At 32.3% G+C, this 15,841-nt stretch overlaps 1 protein-coding gene across 5 annotated transcripts in view; it reads right to left on the bottom strand.

Moving 5' to 3' along the window:
* kcnh8 (potassium voltage-gated channel, subfamily H (eag-related), member 8) overlaps positions 1 to 5,384 on the bottom strand; it is a 176,189-nt gene extending 170,805 nt beyond the window's left edge. For 4 of the 5 annotated variants that reach the window (XR_015516706.2, XM_087295644.2, XM_087295643.2 and 1 more), the window contains exon 1: positions 5,123 to 5,366. Coding sequence is in view for 4 of the 5 variants with exons in the window: in XM_087295644.2 (XP_087151770.2) it covers positions 5,123 to 5,198 (76 nt within the window). In the remaining variant the exon portion in view is untranslated. Of the gene's footprint in view, positions 1 to 5,122 lie in introns of all 5 variants that reach the window. The other variant, XM_087295645.2, reaches the window with a different exon arrangement.
* Between the last annotated feature and the right edge of the window lie 10,457 nt (positions 5,385 to 15,841).

Genomic DNA, 15,841 nt, shown 5'->3' with positions numbered 1-15,841 from the left:
TATCAGATGGGCAAAATAAAAAGCTAATTTTTTGTCACAAAAAATGCATACAGAAATAATTTTCATCATTTGAATGACCACGATATTACATGTCACCATAGGGTGACCTTTTAAAATGTGGTCATCCAAATGATGAAAAATTATCTCCCATGTCTGTTAGCTAATTTAAAATTCTTGTCCTGGGTCATGGTGGTCAAAAGACTTGATTAAACAAATCAAATGAAAAAAAAAATACATTAAAATAAAGATACAAATTCTACTAAATGACATTTGTTTCAAAAAGTGATATTTTTTATGTCTGTTCCATTCCCTTTCTTCTGACATTCTATCATTTCATTTACCAATGTACTAACAAAACTTAACGTTTATGCTTTGTAAAATACACACAGATGTCTATGGGGATATCAATAATTATTATTTTTTAACATAATCGCACAGTGTTTGTTATTCACATCAGATACACACTGTTTATGTTACTAGAATGTTTACTCTATTCTTATCCAAGTTAAACAGCTTACTTTTATTATTTTGGGAGATGTAAAAAATGTTGTAAATACAGCAGTTCTAATTCTCCACTGCAGCACAGACTAACATGACAGCACCCATCAGCCATCATTGATCTACTAATATGATGATTAATAAGCTGTTTAAATGACAAAATACACATATTTTTTTACACAAAATCAGATATAGCACAATGAAAAAAAATTAACCATTCATTTCTTCTGTCACGGTTCAGCATGTATAGTTTGGTTCCTGCTTTTTGTTTGTTTGTTTGTTTGTTTTTTTATCATTTGACAGGAAAGTGAGTGTTTAGAGTGTTTTGCTATCTGACTGTAATATGTGATCCTTAAGTTATCACTCTCTCTCTCTCTCTCTCTCGCATGTCCATACCTCCTCAGCCAATTATTCAGTGCAGTAGAATTCTGGCTGCTTGAAGTCATTTTTTGGTGTGTTACTACACTCTCAGAAAAAAACCCTTGTCACAGGGGCAGTACCTTTGTATGGGACAGTTTGTATGGGACTTTAAGACAAAGAAACAAATTTGTACCATTGCAGTTTGTACCTTTAATGACATCATTTCATGGGAAGCCAAAATGTATCGTTGGTTTTTAAAATACAATATTGTGCCTTTATTAGGTACAAATCTGACCCATAAAGGCACCACTACAGTGACAAGACACTTTGTACCTTAACAGTGTCAAAAATGCATACCAAACATTTATTTAAAATGCCCTAAATATTTAGTTAACAATACCTATAGTTTTATGTTTTACCAGTTGTTTTGTAATATTGTATTATAGAATTTATTAATTAATGTTTACATAATTAATAACATGTATACATGTATACATGTATACATTTCTTTTTTTCTAAAAATTATTTATAAAATCACTTTGCCTTTCCAGTCATATTTATTTTTTTAGATATTTTAATAAATATCATAAACGGTACAGAACAGTATCATAGAGGTCTTTTTTGTACCATATAAGGTACAATCTTTACAAAAGTACAAAACTGTTCCTCAAGGAACATTATTTGTACCACTATGTACCTTTTTTTCTGAGAGTGTACTGTAACGACCAACCACAGTTTATTCTGTCCCATTACGGTTATACTTTGTTACGCACATCTCTCCAGAGTTTACAGTACCTCCGTCACAGTTAATTTTGCGAACTCATTTATATTATTTGCTAATTAATAACTAACTTTGTAGTTGCAGCTCATTTTGGAGGCTGTTACTGTCCACTGGAGATCACATTTCGGTCATGGACACACACAGTCTGAGAGCCTTTCAAACTGAATAAATGAAATACACAGTTTTCCACTAAAGCAACCCGAGATGCTGTAATATAATTTGCTAAACTGGCATTGGGTGAGTTAAATGACCAAAACTGACGTTCCAGCATGTAACAGGCATTTTCAAAGCAGAATATCTGACTTCAGCATTGTTTTTCACATAAACAAGAATGTTCACTTAGCATGTTTCTTAAATATCTGCAAACAAATTATGGTATGTTTATGCTTTAGAAGAGTCAAAAACAATATCACTCCCGGATATCCTCCCACTGGATTCTAGTCTTTGCCCCATGATAAATTTATTTAGGCTCTGTTATATTAGAAACATAAAATTAGGGAAAATGTTAATTCTATTTAGAAACAAAATATCAATTGAGGTCAAAAGTCTCAGTATCACAAGTAAAATTTTTAATTTATAAAGCTTACACTCAAGGAGAATAAAAATCTCAAACCTGACTCTGTAAATTAACCTGAAAACTTAACACACCTTATGAAGCTGGAAGAGCATCCACCACATAAAAGTAATTGGCAGTTCATTCCACTGTGGCAACCCCTGATAATTCAGAGACTAAGTCAAAGGAAAGTGAATGAGTGAGTGAACACATCTCAAAACTACAAACAGAAAATATATCAGCTCAGCCAAAAGGAGATTAAAAATACTGAAAAAATCCAATGTTGTGCATCCCTACTACTGTATATTTACCAATATATTAAAGGTCCAAATAAAAGAAAAAAGGCTCTTTTAATTTAAGTTCATTTATTAAACTCTTTTTCTTCATTTTCTGCAATGCTTTTTTAAATAACAATATTCGGAAATGCACTACTACCAAGAAATCAAAGTATTCATAACGTGTAACTGAATTTTGGTCATACCACCCAAATGGATGGCTGTTTGGTCGTCAGAGATTCGTTATGCAGATAAAGGTGGGAATTATACATTTTTAGCCATAGGTATACTATATGCTTATTGTTTGCTTTAGCGTATGTATAAAGTGACTGTACCCATGGTGCAAGACTTACCAAGTGGGAAGCAACTGCCTACAAACACCCTGGCAACAGACTTGGCATTGTGGTGGCAAATTTTGTATGGGCAATCCAAATAATTTGGCTTTGCATAGCACATTCAAAATAAATCAAAACTGGCAACAGCTTTGCTTTGGCTTGAGCAAGAGGTCTTTCATTTCTGCCTATGATGTAATAAACACAAAATCCATCTCCCGAAAAAAAGGAACATATTCAAACACACTCTGGTAATGCTCTCCACATGTATCATATTTTGAGAGCCACTGTGAATGATGCCTAATGGTGTGTTCTCCATTATCCCCCCATGTCACTGTTGTCACTTTCCTTCCAAAATGACAGGTGCTATTTCCAGCCGTTCCTGTGCTATTCTCAGCCATGTTACCTGCGGCAGCCCAAGGTGTGACAGCCGTACAGGTAGTCTCCCCTGAAGGACAAACCACAGTCACATGGGTACACGCCATCACAGTTTGGTAATATATGGACCCAACAGCCCAGAGGACACCATGTCCCCTGAGAAGGTGGAGCTCTCTCTCCTAATACTAAAATAAAACACAGTCTCATTTCTCAAGCCTTAGAGACAGTCGAGTGGCAAACAAGTTATCTGAACGCAGTGATAAGGCAGAATCGTACAAGTTCTTTCTATTAGGACACCAAAACAAAGCGATAAAAGCTGACAGGCTTTGCTCTGTGAAATCAGTAAACTTTTATCGCACAAAAGAAAGGCAGGCGTATTTTTACCACTGCACAATATGCCTTGAGATGAAGAACTGTCTGACTGTTCTGTGGTCGACCAATTATATTTGATCGATGCTGGTCGTTACCTGGGGCCACGCAAGGGATTTCATCAGGATGTTAAGACGGTCTTTTTTTCATGCATGATCTAGCCTGAACCTTATTTCAATAGCCCTCCGATCGCTACTGTTATCTCAGTTAACCTTGCTTGAGCTCTGCATGAAAGATAAGCGTTAGGTCAGCCAAGTGATACACTGACATGTAAGTCAGTGGGCCTGCACATAGTTGAGATCGCACTCTTCTAACTCCTCAGATCTCCAAGAACTGAAATGGATGTCAGTGGCCACTGATCTAAACATCAAAGCAGCCCAAGTGCTTTAACCAAGAGGGGCTGCCCTTGTGCGCTGTCCATGGTGCTGAGCTGGCAGATGCTTAGGCTCAGACCTAAGAGCAGTACTTTGCTTTTGATGCACAAAACATGTGTTGTATTGTATGGATTGTCCAGCAAAAATAAAAAATAAAATACAAATACTAACATACAAACATGAAAGAAAGAAAAAGAAAAAAAAATCTTTGGAGAAGCATTATGCTACCAAAAATGAATATATCCCAGAAGTATGAATATATATACAGTGCTCAGCATATATAAGTACACCCCTCACAAATCTATCTTTTAAATTCCTATTTTTATAGGAAGCTAGACAATATTATATTTGTGCATATACATTAGATTAGTCAGTACTGAAATCAAATCTGAAGCTTAACTACTTTAATAACTTAAGACAACAGTCCAAAAACTAGTACACCGACATGTAAATGTTACAGAAAAATTTTAAATACAGAAGTAAAAAAATTTAAAAATTTAATTGAAATTTTGTGGGTTATAATTTTTGTTTTGTGCAAAATTTTGCTTGAAATTAATTGTATATCTTTACAATTTCTAAATATGTTTGATGATTAAAAATAGAACACACTTGGCATTTCTGTTTTACATTTTTCATATAATATACACTGAAATATTGTGCACTTTAGTTTGCAAGGACCTACACTATTAAGAAACTGCAGGACCCCTTTAAGTTTTTTTCTTGTAAAAAGCACTCTAATCTTCAACAAAATCTACAAAAAAGTACTGTGCATTATTCTGTGTTGACTTTGAAAATAATTTCACTTCAAATTGCTAATTTCTAGACTGTATTTAAAAAATTCATGACGGGTTTAATTAAATCTGTTGGTATAATTTGGTGAAGGCGAGATAGAAATACTGTCTTAATTTAGCCTTATAATATAACAATTTTTGTTGAAAAAATACTTTTGAATGCAATCTATTTTAATTTATTAACTTTTAAGCAGCGAATTTAATTTGCTAGGTTTTAAACTCATTTGAGTATTTATCAATCACAATGCTTTTAATATGTTGTCATTGAATCATTTTAGTTTACTTTTTTTAAACAAACATTTGTAAACAAAGTAGGCTACTTTATGTCATGTACAACAAACTAAACCGTCTCCTTAGAACCAAAAACCATTTTACACACAAACAGGGTAAATTGCCATCTCGATAACTCACGTGTGCCGTCAAAACGCGTCGCTATAGTATCCAAAAATGTGTTCTGTGGAGCGAGCAATCCCTTCATAACAGGCATTTTCCCGCCCTGATATCGTATTCCCCATCAAAGTGATGCTGCGATGTCAGAGACAAAGGTATGGATACTGTTTGATGCACTCCGGTGAAACTGAGCTTTCAGCGGACTGAGACACGGAGGATCCCGTTCCTTCACGAGCGCGCGGGCAGGCTCAGGCTGGATGGGAATGCGCGCCCCCGTGTCCCTGGGAGTGACGCCCGCAGGTGCGCGTCAGGTAAATGGCGCGCGATCGGTCTGTAAAAGCAGCTCGTGAAAATTAATATACAAGCAGATGTGGCGCGCAATATTTCGGTTTATCTGTTCACATTTAAAGAGTAAAGGGCTGGTCCAACCTAAAAATTAAAATTTGCTGTCCCGCAAGTGGCTCCAAATCTATGATTTACTTGGAACAAATAGGCTACTATCTATGTGAATGGTTACAGGTTTCTAACATTCAAAATAAAATCTTCTTCAGCGTTTAACACATGACAAATAAATCAAAAAGGTTTGAAATAAGAGTAAATTGTGACACAATTTTTATTTTTGGTTGAGCTATCTCTTTAGAAGACAAGGATTTTAATTGGTATATATATATATATATATATATATATATATATATATATATATATATATATATATATATATATATATATATATATATATATATATATATATATATATATATATATATATATATATATATATATATATATATATATATATATATATATATATATATATATATATACATATACATATATGTGTGTATGTGTGTGTGTGTGTGTGTGTGTGTGTGTGTGTGTGTGTGTGTGTGTGTGTGTGTGTGTGTGTGTGATTCCCTTTTGTTTGCCTACTATGGAAATATTTGTGTAAGGTATAAATAATCAGCAATACCCATAGTTGTTTTCAGCTAAACATATTGTATATGTAAATATATGTTGTCACTATGTGGCTCAATAAAATACATTTTTAAAATATATATTTTTTATTAATCTTTATATAACACATTAGACACACAAACACACAAACACATATATATAGCAACGAGTCACTCGCTTTTGAAAATTTATATTATAATGCAGATCAAGTGAATACAGACAATATATTTATTTTGGTGCATTTAAAACTGTTTATTAAACAGTTATTCCTTCATTTATTTATTCATTTATTCCTTCATTCATTCATTCATTTCCTTTTGGCTTAGTCTCTTTATTCATCACGGGTCACCACAGGGGATGAACCGCCAACTTATCCATGTTTTATACAGCGGATGCCCTTCCAGCTGCAACCCAGACCTAGGAAGTATCCAGACACTATGGCAAATTTAGTTTTTCAATTTACCTAGGGCATGTGTGTGGACTGTGGAGGAAACTGTAGCACCCAGAGGAAACCCACGCCACATTAGGGAAAACATGGGGGAAACATTCAAACTCCACACAGAAATGCCAACTGACCCAGCCAGGACTCGAACCAGCGACCTTCTAGTTGAACCTATTAAGCAGTCAAAATGTGGCCACTAGCATCTTTAGGAATAAAAAATTAATTATTCATTCAAAGTCAAATGGGGTATTGCAACTTAATAAAAATTGCAAATTGATAATATATATACACACTCTTATTTACACTCATGCACTACAGACAATTTAGCTTACCCATTTCACATCTACCGCATGTCTTTGGACTAAGGGGGAAACCACTGTATGTATGTATGTATATATATTTATTTATTTATTTATATATACGGTATGTGCTGAATACTGTAATGTGCTGAAAACTGTATTGGGTGTACTTGTTTATGCTGGCCACTGTGCATACTACGCTGTGTATATGAGCTTTTTGCATTGTTCTTAACATGTTCTACTTTATTGTATTTTCTAACTACATAGACCAATTAAATTTGTCAATGCATTTAAAACTATTATATTTTTTACATAAAAATGTCCAATAAGATATTCATTTATGATAGATTTGTCAAAATATATTATAAGAAAAACATGTTTGCCAATTTTTGTATGATTTAAAATATATTTAAAAATATATTTGAAAAAAATATATAAATATATATTTTACCATATGGTAGTGGTAAAACTTTTCTAAGAAAATGACAAAATAAATAAAAAAACAGGTTTAAATTTAGAAAGAAGCATTAGTACATACCTTACCCACTTTAGTGCATTGTTAACATAAAGGTAATTAATCATTCTCACAAGATGGCCTAGTTCAGTCAGCGCTGAGCACTCTGTTGAGTGTCTGTTTCACCTTAAGTTAATACAGCTCAGCTGGTTTGGGGTCTTGAGAAAGTCCCCAAAACCTATTTGACCCACCATATAAATTCAAATATATGCATACATGCTTAGAAAAATGTATATAACCTTTGTGTAACAAAAATATGTCTCATCGGCTACAATTATACAAATAGCTGTGGTTTTCTGTCGTATAGTTGCAGTCAAGAAGAGCTTTATTGTTTTTTTCTTTGCATGTTCTTTGCTTTGTGTGTGTTTGTGTGTAGTTGTGTGAAAAAATGTTAGGACACCCTATTGAGCTTCATGCTTTTCCATTTCAGGGCGTAATATAAAAAATAAAAAACAAACTTAGCAGGTCTTAACATTTGGAAGACAAAAGCTCAGATGAAAAACAAATCACACAACATCTTACAACATGTCATTACTTTACAACAATAAAGCCAAAACAGAAAAGACATGAGTGACATATTGTACGCAGGACACCCTATCAAGGGTTTCTAAACATTTTTAGCTATGGACCATCAAAATAACAATTCCAGTTACTCATGAGCCCCACCAGCCTCAGAGGTGATTATAAACATACATTTCACAAAATGGTGCACACACTCCAATAGGTCTATATAAACAAAAGAATATTTACAACACAGAAACTCCAACAGTCTAAAAACTATATCATTTTTTAAGTCATTATTCATTTTTTGTTTATTATTAACCTCATCTGATGTAATGAGGCACAATATTTACATCAAAAGTCTGTTCTGGGTTGAATTTTGGAGACTGCCACATGGAAATCATCCTGCATGTTTTTTCATATAGCCTTTATTTTTTTATGTACACTCTCAGAAATGAAGGTTCAAGGGGTAGTACCTTTTCAAAAGGTATACATTTGTAATTAAAGAATCCTTATGAATACCTCAAGGGTACATATTTGTACCTAAGAAACTAACAAAAGTGTAATTTTTAGGTACTAATGTATATCTTTGGGATACCAATATGAACCATTTAAGTACAAATGTGCACCATTTGAAAAGGTACCACCCCAGTGACAGCTCTTGTACCTTTTATTTCTGTGAGCGTAAGTGAGTCTTGTAAAAGTGTCAAATTTTAACATTGTGCCATAGAATCAATCCGCTGTAACTGTCGTAAAAGTTTTAATCTAACCTGATTACCCCAATAGTTTCAATCCAATGGAAAAAATGAAAGGCTTTTTATTTGTGTATCGTTTTTTTAAATGTAACTATTGAAATACTTTTTTATTTTCTGTAGGTTAAAATGATTCTAATAGTTTAATAAATTTATTTGATTTTTAGAAATCACATTTTTGTCAATAGATAGCTTATAATAAATGGATTTAAATGAAAATAACTGAACATAAACATAGAATGCAAAATTTCAGATGGCACTTCAGAACTACTTTTAGCAGTAATTAAAGTAATCATTTATTCACTGTTATAAGTCTCTTAAATCATTCTGGAGGAGTTTTTAAGATTTATGGCTGGTCACTAGACTATTGCAGCACCTTGATTTTTTTTCTTTCTTTTTTAGCTGTTCTGTTGTAGATTTGCTGGTGTGCTTGGGATCAATGTCTTGTTGCATGACTTAAATTTAGCTAAGCCTTACCTGTAGAACGAGCATTGTGTTCACACAAACCTAAAAGCTACAGGCCAACAAACTGCTAAACCCTCTGCTGATGATTAGTTAAGGGCTTTGCTTAGCAATGCCTGACTTATTTTAGTTAATTATATACAGTTGAAGTCAGAATTATTACTTTGAATATTGCTTTTAAAAATAATCCCAAATGATGTTTAACAGAGCAGGCGAATTTTCACAGTATGTCTGATAATATTTTTTTTTCTGGAGAAAAAATGTTACTTTAAGCTGTATAGCAGTGTCTTTAAATATATAGTCAATTATGTACTGTCATCATGGCAAAGATAAAATAAATCAGTTATTAAAAATGAGTTTTTAAAACTATTATGTTTAGAAAATCTTCTTTCCGCTAAACAGAAATTGGGAAGAAAATAAATAAACAGGGGTGCTAATAATTATTCTGACTTTAACTGTATATATTGCACATTGTAATTTTTTTTCTAAAACATATTTTTGCATATTTTTTTCAACATGGTGGCTCAGTGGTTAGCACTGTCACCTTACAGTAAGAAGGTCACTAGTTCAGGTCCCAGCTGGGTCAGTTGGCATTTCTGTGTGGAGTTTGCATGTTCTCCCTGTGTTTCCTCAAGGTGCTCCAGTTTCCCCCAAAGTCCAAAAACATGCAGTTTTGGTGAAATTAGTAAATTGAATTAGCCGTAGTTTACATGTGTGCATGTGAGAGTGTATGGATGTTTTCCAGTACTGGGTTGCAGCTGGAAGGGCATCCGTTGTGTAAAACACGTGCTGGACAAGTTGGCGGGTTCATTCTACTGTGGGGACCCCTGATGAATAAAGGGACTAAGCCGAAGGAAAATGAAGGAAAGTTTAGCTAATACATTTTAGCTTTTTTTTTGTATGTTGTGAAATATATATATTTGTATGTTTTTATCATATCGTGGCGACACAGTGGTGCAGTAGTGCTGTTGCCTCACAGCAAGAAGGTTGCTGGTTTGAGCCTCGGCTGGGTCAGTTGGCATTTCCATGTTGAGTTTGCATGTTCTCCCCGCGTTCAGGTGGGTTTACTCCAGGTGCTCCGGTTTACCCCACATGTCCAAAGACATGTGGCATAGGTGAATTGGGTAAGCTAAAATTGTCCATAGTGTATGAGTGTGAATGAGTGTGTGTTGTTGTTACCCAGTGATGGGATTGTGGCTGGAAAGGCACACTACTTTATTATTTTTTTATTATCGCTGAGCATTTAACAAAATGTAAAAATTAGAATATACAATAAAATATTAATTCAATAAAATAATAAAAAGAAAGAAAGAAAGAAAGAAAGAAAGAGGTATGAGGCAATTGCAGCTTAAAATATTGATGTCTAAACCTAGTGGCTTTTGCTTTACTACTTTTAAATAGTAACAACTCAATGTAATGTTTCCTATCTGTTAAAAGATTGTGTTTTCTCTTATCCCATTTCTGTTTGTGTATATGGTACTTTCCTAAAATCAAACAAAAATTAACAATGAAGATCACATTTGTGATCACAAAATGCATCTTTCTCAGAAAAAGAAACTTCAGTTGTTAGCAAGTCAAGATATAACATATATGGCTGCTGAAGCATGTATTCTTTTAATAGCCAAATTAAAAATCTGCATATTCCATTAATCAAATTTGTTTGATTAGTAAAACGTATACTGAGATTCTTCCATCTATTTTTTCTATTCTATTGTTTTTCGTTGCCTTGATTTAAAAGAAAAGACACCGTCAATGTGTTTCCCTTACAAACACTTTTAATTATTTAGGTGCATTATCATTTAATATATATATATATATATATATATATATATATATATATATATATATATATATATATATATATATATATATATATATATATATATATATATATATATATATATATAATAGTTAATAGTTATATATATAATAGTTAAATAGCAAAAAAAAATAGTTTTTCCATGGTTTGATTACAATATTTTTTATAAATGTTTTGTTTTTTAGTATTTCAACCAATATTTTTTTTTTTTGAGGCCATTCCAATTTTACACGTTGTATAAAGTTAAACTGTTGAGTACTGTAAACAAAATAATACTACACATAATACTAGAACGACTAAGCAAAATGCTGACCATAACAAAAGTGCATAGTAATTCGGTAAAAACACCGGTCAACCATTCTGTGAAACAAATCACACAAAGCAGACTATACCGCCATCTACTGTTCATATGGTCGCAATACCTCATTAATACTTTTTTTATTACAGTACTACTACACTACAATTGACAAAATAAGTGCCAAAAGAGACAGTGAAATATTCAATTCATGTAGCATAATAGAGGATTCATTGAACATTTTTCTTAAAGCATTACGTTAATATATCCAGTATTGCTGGGGTAGAGTTTAAGATATGATCACAATAGCAACAAATTGACTGATATTATAATACAGTGAGTAATATATCTGCATCTGTTTCTTTTGTAGGGTATTGACATAAAAGACATATTTAAAAGTCTATCTGTTTTATTATGCTTTAATAATCACATATAGGTGAAAGGCAAAAAGAGGCTTTTAATCATCAAAACAACAGATTGGATTTTTTCCATATATTAATTATAGTAGTATAAATTCGTTTTTTTTTACTAATGTATTTTATTATTATTTATAATTTTACTAATATATAATATCTTACTAATATGTTTACTATACACTTCTTAGAGTCTTTTAGTGTAACAATAGTTTACATAATAGAAAAAAATATATTGTCAGGTTAATTAATCATTTGACACCATTTAAAGCTCCAGCATACCAATCGATTGTATCTGCAAGAGTTTATTTTTTGTCATTATCCTTTTAATGACTCATTTAGCTTTACCCATTAATCAGAATGAAGTTTATAATCTTTTTAAATATAGTTAAAGTCGGAATTATTAGCCCCCCTGTTTAGTGCAAAGAAGATATTTTCAACACATTTAGACATAATAGTTTTAATAACTCAATTCTAATAACTAATTTATTTTTATCTTTGCCATGATGACAGTAAATAATGTTTTACTAGATATTTTTCAAAACACTTCTATACAGCTTAAAGTGACATTTAAAGGCTTAACTAATTTAATTAGGTTAACTAGGCAGGTTAGGGTAATTAGGCAAGTTATTGTTTAACAATAGTTTGTTCTGTATATTAATAATTAAAAATGAATAACTGCTTTTATTCTAGCCGAAATAAAACAAATAAGGCTTTCTCCAGAAGAAAAAATATTATCAGACATACTATGCAAAACATAATTTGTCAAACATAATTTGGAAAATATTTTTAAAAAGAAAAACAAATTCAAAAGGGGGCTAATAATTTTGACTTCAACTGTTTATATTATGATCACTTTTTATATATTTTAGTACAGGTCAGAATACGCATGTTGTTTAATTTGTGTTGGTTGTGTGTGTATATATACATGTATGTGTGTGTGTGTGTGTGTGTGTGTGTGTGTGTGTGTGCATGCGTGCGTGCGTGCGTGCGTGCGTGTGTGTGTGTGTTATTGGTGTTGAAAAAGTTATATATTACAATCTTAAGCCTTTCTTATTTTTTTTAAATAAGCACACAGAAAATACATATACATACTTGTACATTGCAACTTTCATACTTTCACCCAAGTGGAAACTTAAACAAATAACTTTGACTTGTTACAATTAAATAAATTAAGTTTGGCAAACTTAATTTATAACAGTTTTCAGTAATAAATTAAGTTAGTTATTTTAGGTGTTACAGGTTTTAGTAATTTATTTATGGCAAGTGTAAGTACTGTTCACTATCAATAATGAGCAATACTTGTTTTTGCCAAAAAACATAAAAGTATTATTTTTATATTAACATGAGAAGGAAATTATTTGTACGGTAATACATTTTTTTTTACTATTATTATTACATTACAACATTATATAGACTAATTTAGACTGTACTGTACTGTACTATATGTACTGTTTAATTCTTGTTTTCTTAAATAAAGAACTAAAACTTGCTGCACCTAAAAGGACTTTACTTAATTCATTACTGAAAATTGTCATAAATTTAGCTTGTCAAACTTAATTCCTTTAATTGTAACAAGTTAAAGAAATTTGTTTAAGTTTTTACTTTTTACAGTGCAATAAGAAAAAACACAAAAAATAACAGATCACATACTGTAAAAAACCCATCAGTCATCTTTATCAAATGAAATTAGTGTAATTAACTCAAATTTTACTTAGTTAATTCTACTCATTTGAAAAGATTTTTTAACTTAGTGTTAAAGGCAATGAGTTAATTAAATACCTTATCACTTCAACTTAAATGGAGTAAGTTCACAGTACTCATATACTCATAACTGAGTTTTTTAACTCAAATGGTTTGTTGCAATCTGTTTCCTCAAACTGTTTGAGTTGCCCTAACTTATTGGGTTTTACAGTACTCAATTGGTTTGAGTTTCTTTCATTTATTGGGTTTTACTGTGCTCAAATGGATTAAGTTCACAGTAATCATTAGGATTAGTTTTTTAACTTAAATGGTTTGTTGCAATTGTTTTTTTCAAATGGTTTGAGTTACCCTAACTGTTTGGGTTTTACAGTGTAGTCTCACATTACTATATTTTCACATAAAAAAAAACACCAACAAACTATCATAGCACATATTTTAATATTACTTTCTTTCTTCCACATTAATAAATAAACAAAATAGCAAATACTTTCACAATAGCAAAGTAAAAGAGTCTGTTATGTTATTTTTATGTGCTTTATTACATAATATACAAAGATAGACTTAAGATTGTAATACATTACTTTTTTTACCCAACACTGTCTATAATTTATATTTTGATTTCATAAAATGAATTTGAAACCATTTTTAATGATGAATAACTCAATTTGATACATACACAAAAATGAGGTGTCTCATCATTGACCAATTTATTGAAAGCTTAATTTGGTTGTAAATAAATATACAAGCTCATGCAAACAAAGACGCAAATGAAGCTCCGTTCGCTATGATTGAGCTTACGGAAAAGAATGATTGCCACGCAGGGTGACTGTCATGTGCACAGGTGACGAGAAGCGTTAATCACAGAGATCACTGATGAGGCTGATTAACTGTTTTTGTCAACTGAAACAATTATTGTACTGTCTCTCATCCGTTACTCACAGCTTTTATTCACATATTACCTATTTTTTTACACTTTAATAGATCCTTGTGATATGACTCAATCAAAGAAAGAGTAGATTCAATCAAAATACCAGGACATGCATACAATTTTGAGATGCTTCTAAAAGAATTGTCTAATGATTATGCATGCAACATTGTGGAATACAGTATATTTAGAAGTTTTACAACTTTAAACAATGCTTTTAACATAATTAAACGTTGAATGGAATTTGTTTCTGGGATTTTAACTTGCTGATTTTTACATTTTTTATTATCATTGTTGAAAAATACATTACACATGATGCTGTACAGTAAATTCCACCGATCAGAGAGCAGCAGGGAGAATAGCACACCATGGTATTTAGCTCTGCCCACTCGAAAGTATCAGACATTTGAAATGTGTTTCTAGCTAATTGTAATTTAAAGTTTGACGCATATTCTTCTTAGCTGTCAATTTGTTTCATTCACCTTTTGTATATAGGCTCTGTTTTTGTAATTGAAGATGATTGAATAACTGGAGCAACATGATTAATATTTTTATTTCAGGTCCTTGTTAAAAATGTTGTTTAAATAAAAGATTAAAATGTACTTGCAGTTAAATCACCCCCATGTTCCAAACTTTAGCATATATTTTGAGGAATGTTTAACCAGTAGTGTGATATCAGGCAAACTGGGCCACTTTTTTATTATTATTATTATTTTTTTTTTGTTTATCGATTGTAACAACATCAAAAAACAAAATATTTAAGACATTTTTGGGGGCCGTTCACATGTACGTTCTTTTTGATGGAGGTGCATGGCTTGCAATCGGTTTTGAAACATTATCTGTCAGCTGATTTTTTGAGATGTGAAATGGGCCTGGTGATCAGCAAAAACGGGCCAATCAGACTGCTCATTTTATCCTAACAAATTCAGGTAAATTGTGCCAGTAACTAGAAATGGTTAGAAAAACTAGATTATTTCATAAAATCAACATTTTATTTCAGAGAGGCCATCAAGACATGGAATATGAATTATTATTTCCTAATGTACATTTATATTGATCTATCATCACTGACAAGTAATATTGGATACCAGGCCACTCACTTTGTCTATGGAGTGGTCTCAGAATGAGGCATTGCCCCTCCCCTGTTAGTAACCTCAGACCAATAAATCCATTAACTAAATGTCAAGTACTGTTACGCCAACAGTTTGAAATTCTTTGCAGTTATTGGCTGTTATTGTCATTGTGCAGTGCTATTGATTTGATCAAAGATTAGTGAAAAGATGATGCCAAATTATTCATAATCCTGGACCAGGTCGTACCCTGAGCAGATGCTGGGGCGGTCATAGAGCAGGGTAGAGCATGAGACTGATTCCTGAAAGACCCCAATGACAGACGAGTCTTCGCATTGATCCCATGAGCCAGCTTGATCACCTGTCAGTGACCTACTCACACCTGCAGCTTCTCCACGATGGACAAAACACTATAATTGTGAAATAAACTCTCCAGCCTCCGGTGCCTATACTGCAGCTCTGCACAAGTAGGCTATCTTGGCCAGAGGAGAAATGTTCGTGCCCAACTGCGCCTGGTTTCTCTCTAGGTTTTTTCCCTTCACATTCGTCAATTGGTGAAGTTTGTTCCTCGTCACTTTCGCCACTGGATT

Source organism: Danio rerio, chromosome 19 (genome assembly GCF_052040795.2).
Source record: "Danio rerio strain M-AB ecotype USA chromosome 19, GRCz13ab, whole genome shotgun sequence".
Lineage (NCBI taxonomy): Eukaryota > Metazoa > Chordata > Actinopteri > Cypriniformes > Danionidae > Danio > Danio rerio.
The sequence above is the reverse complement of the archived record's forward strand: the minus strand, read 5'-3'. Positions and strand labels throughout refer to the sequence as shown.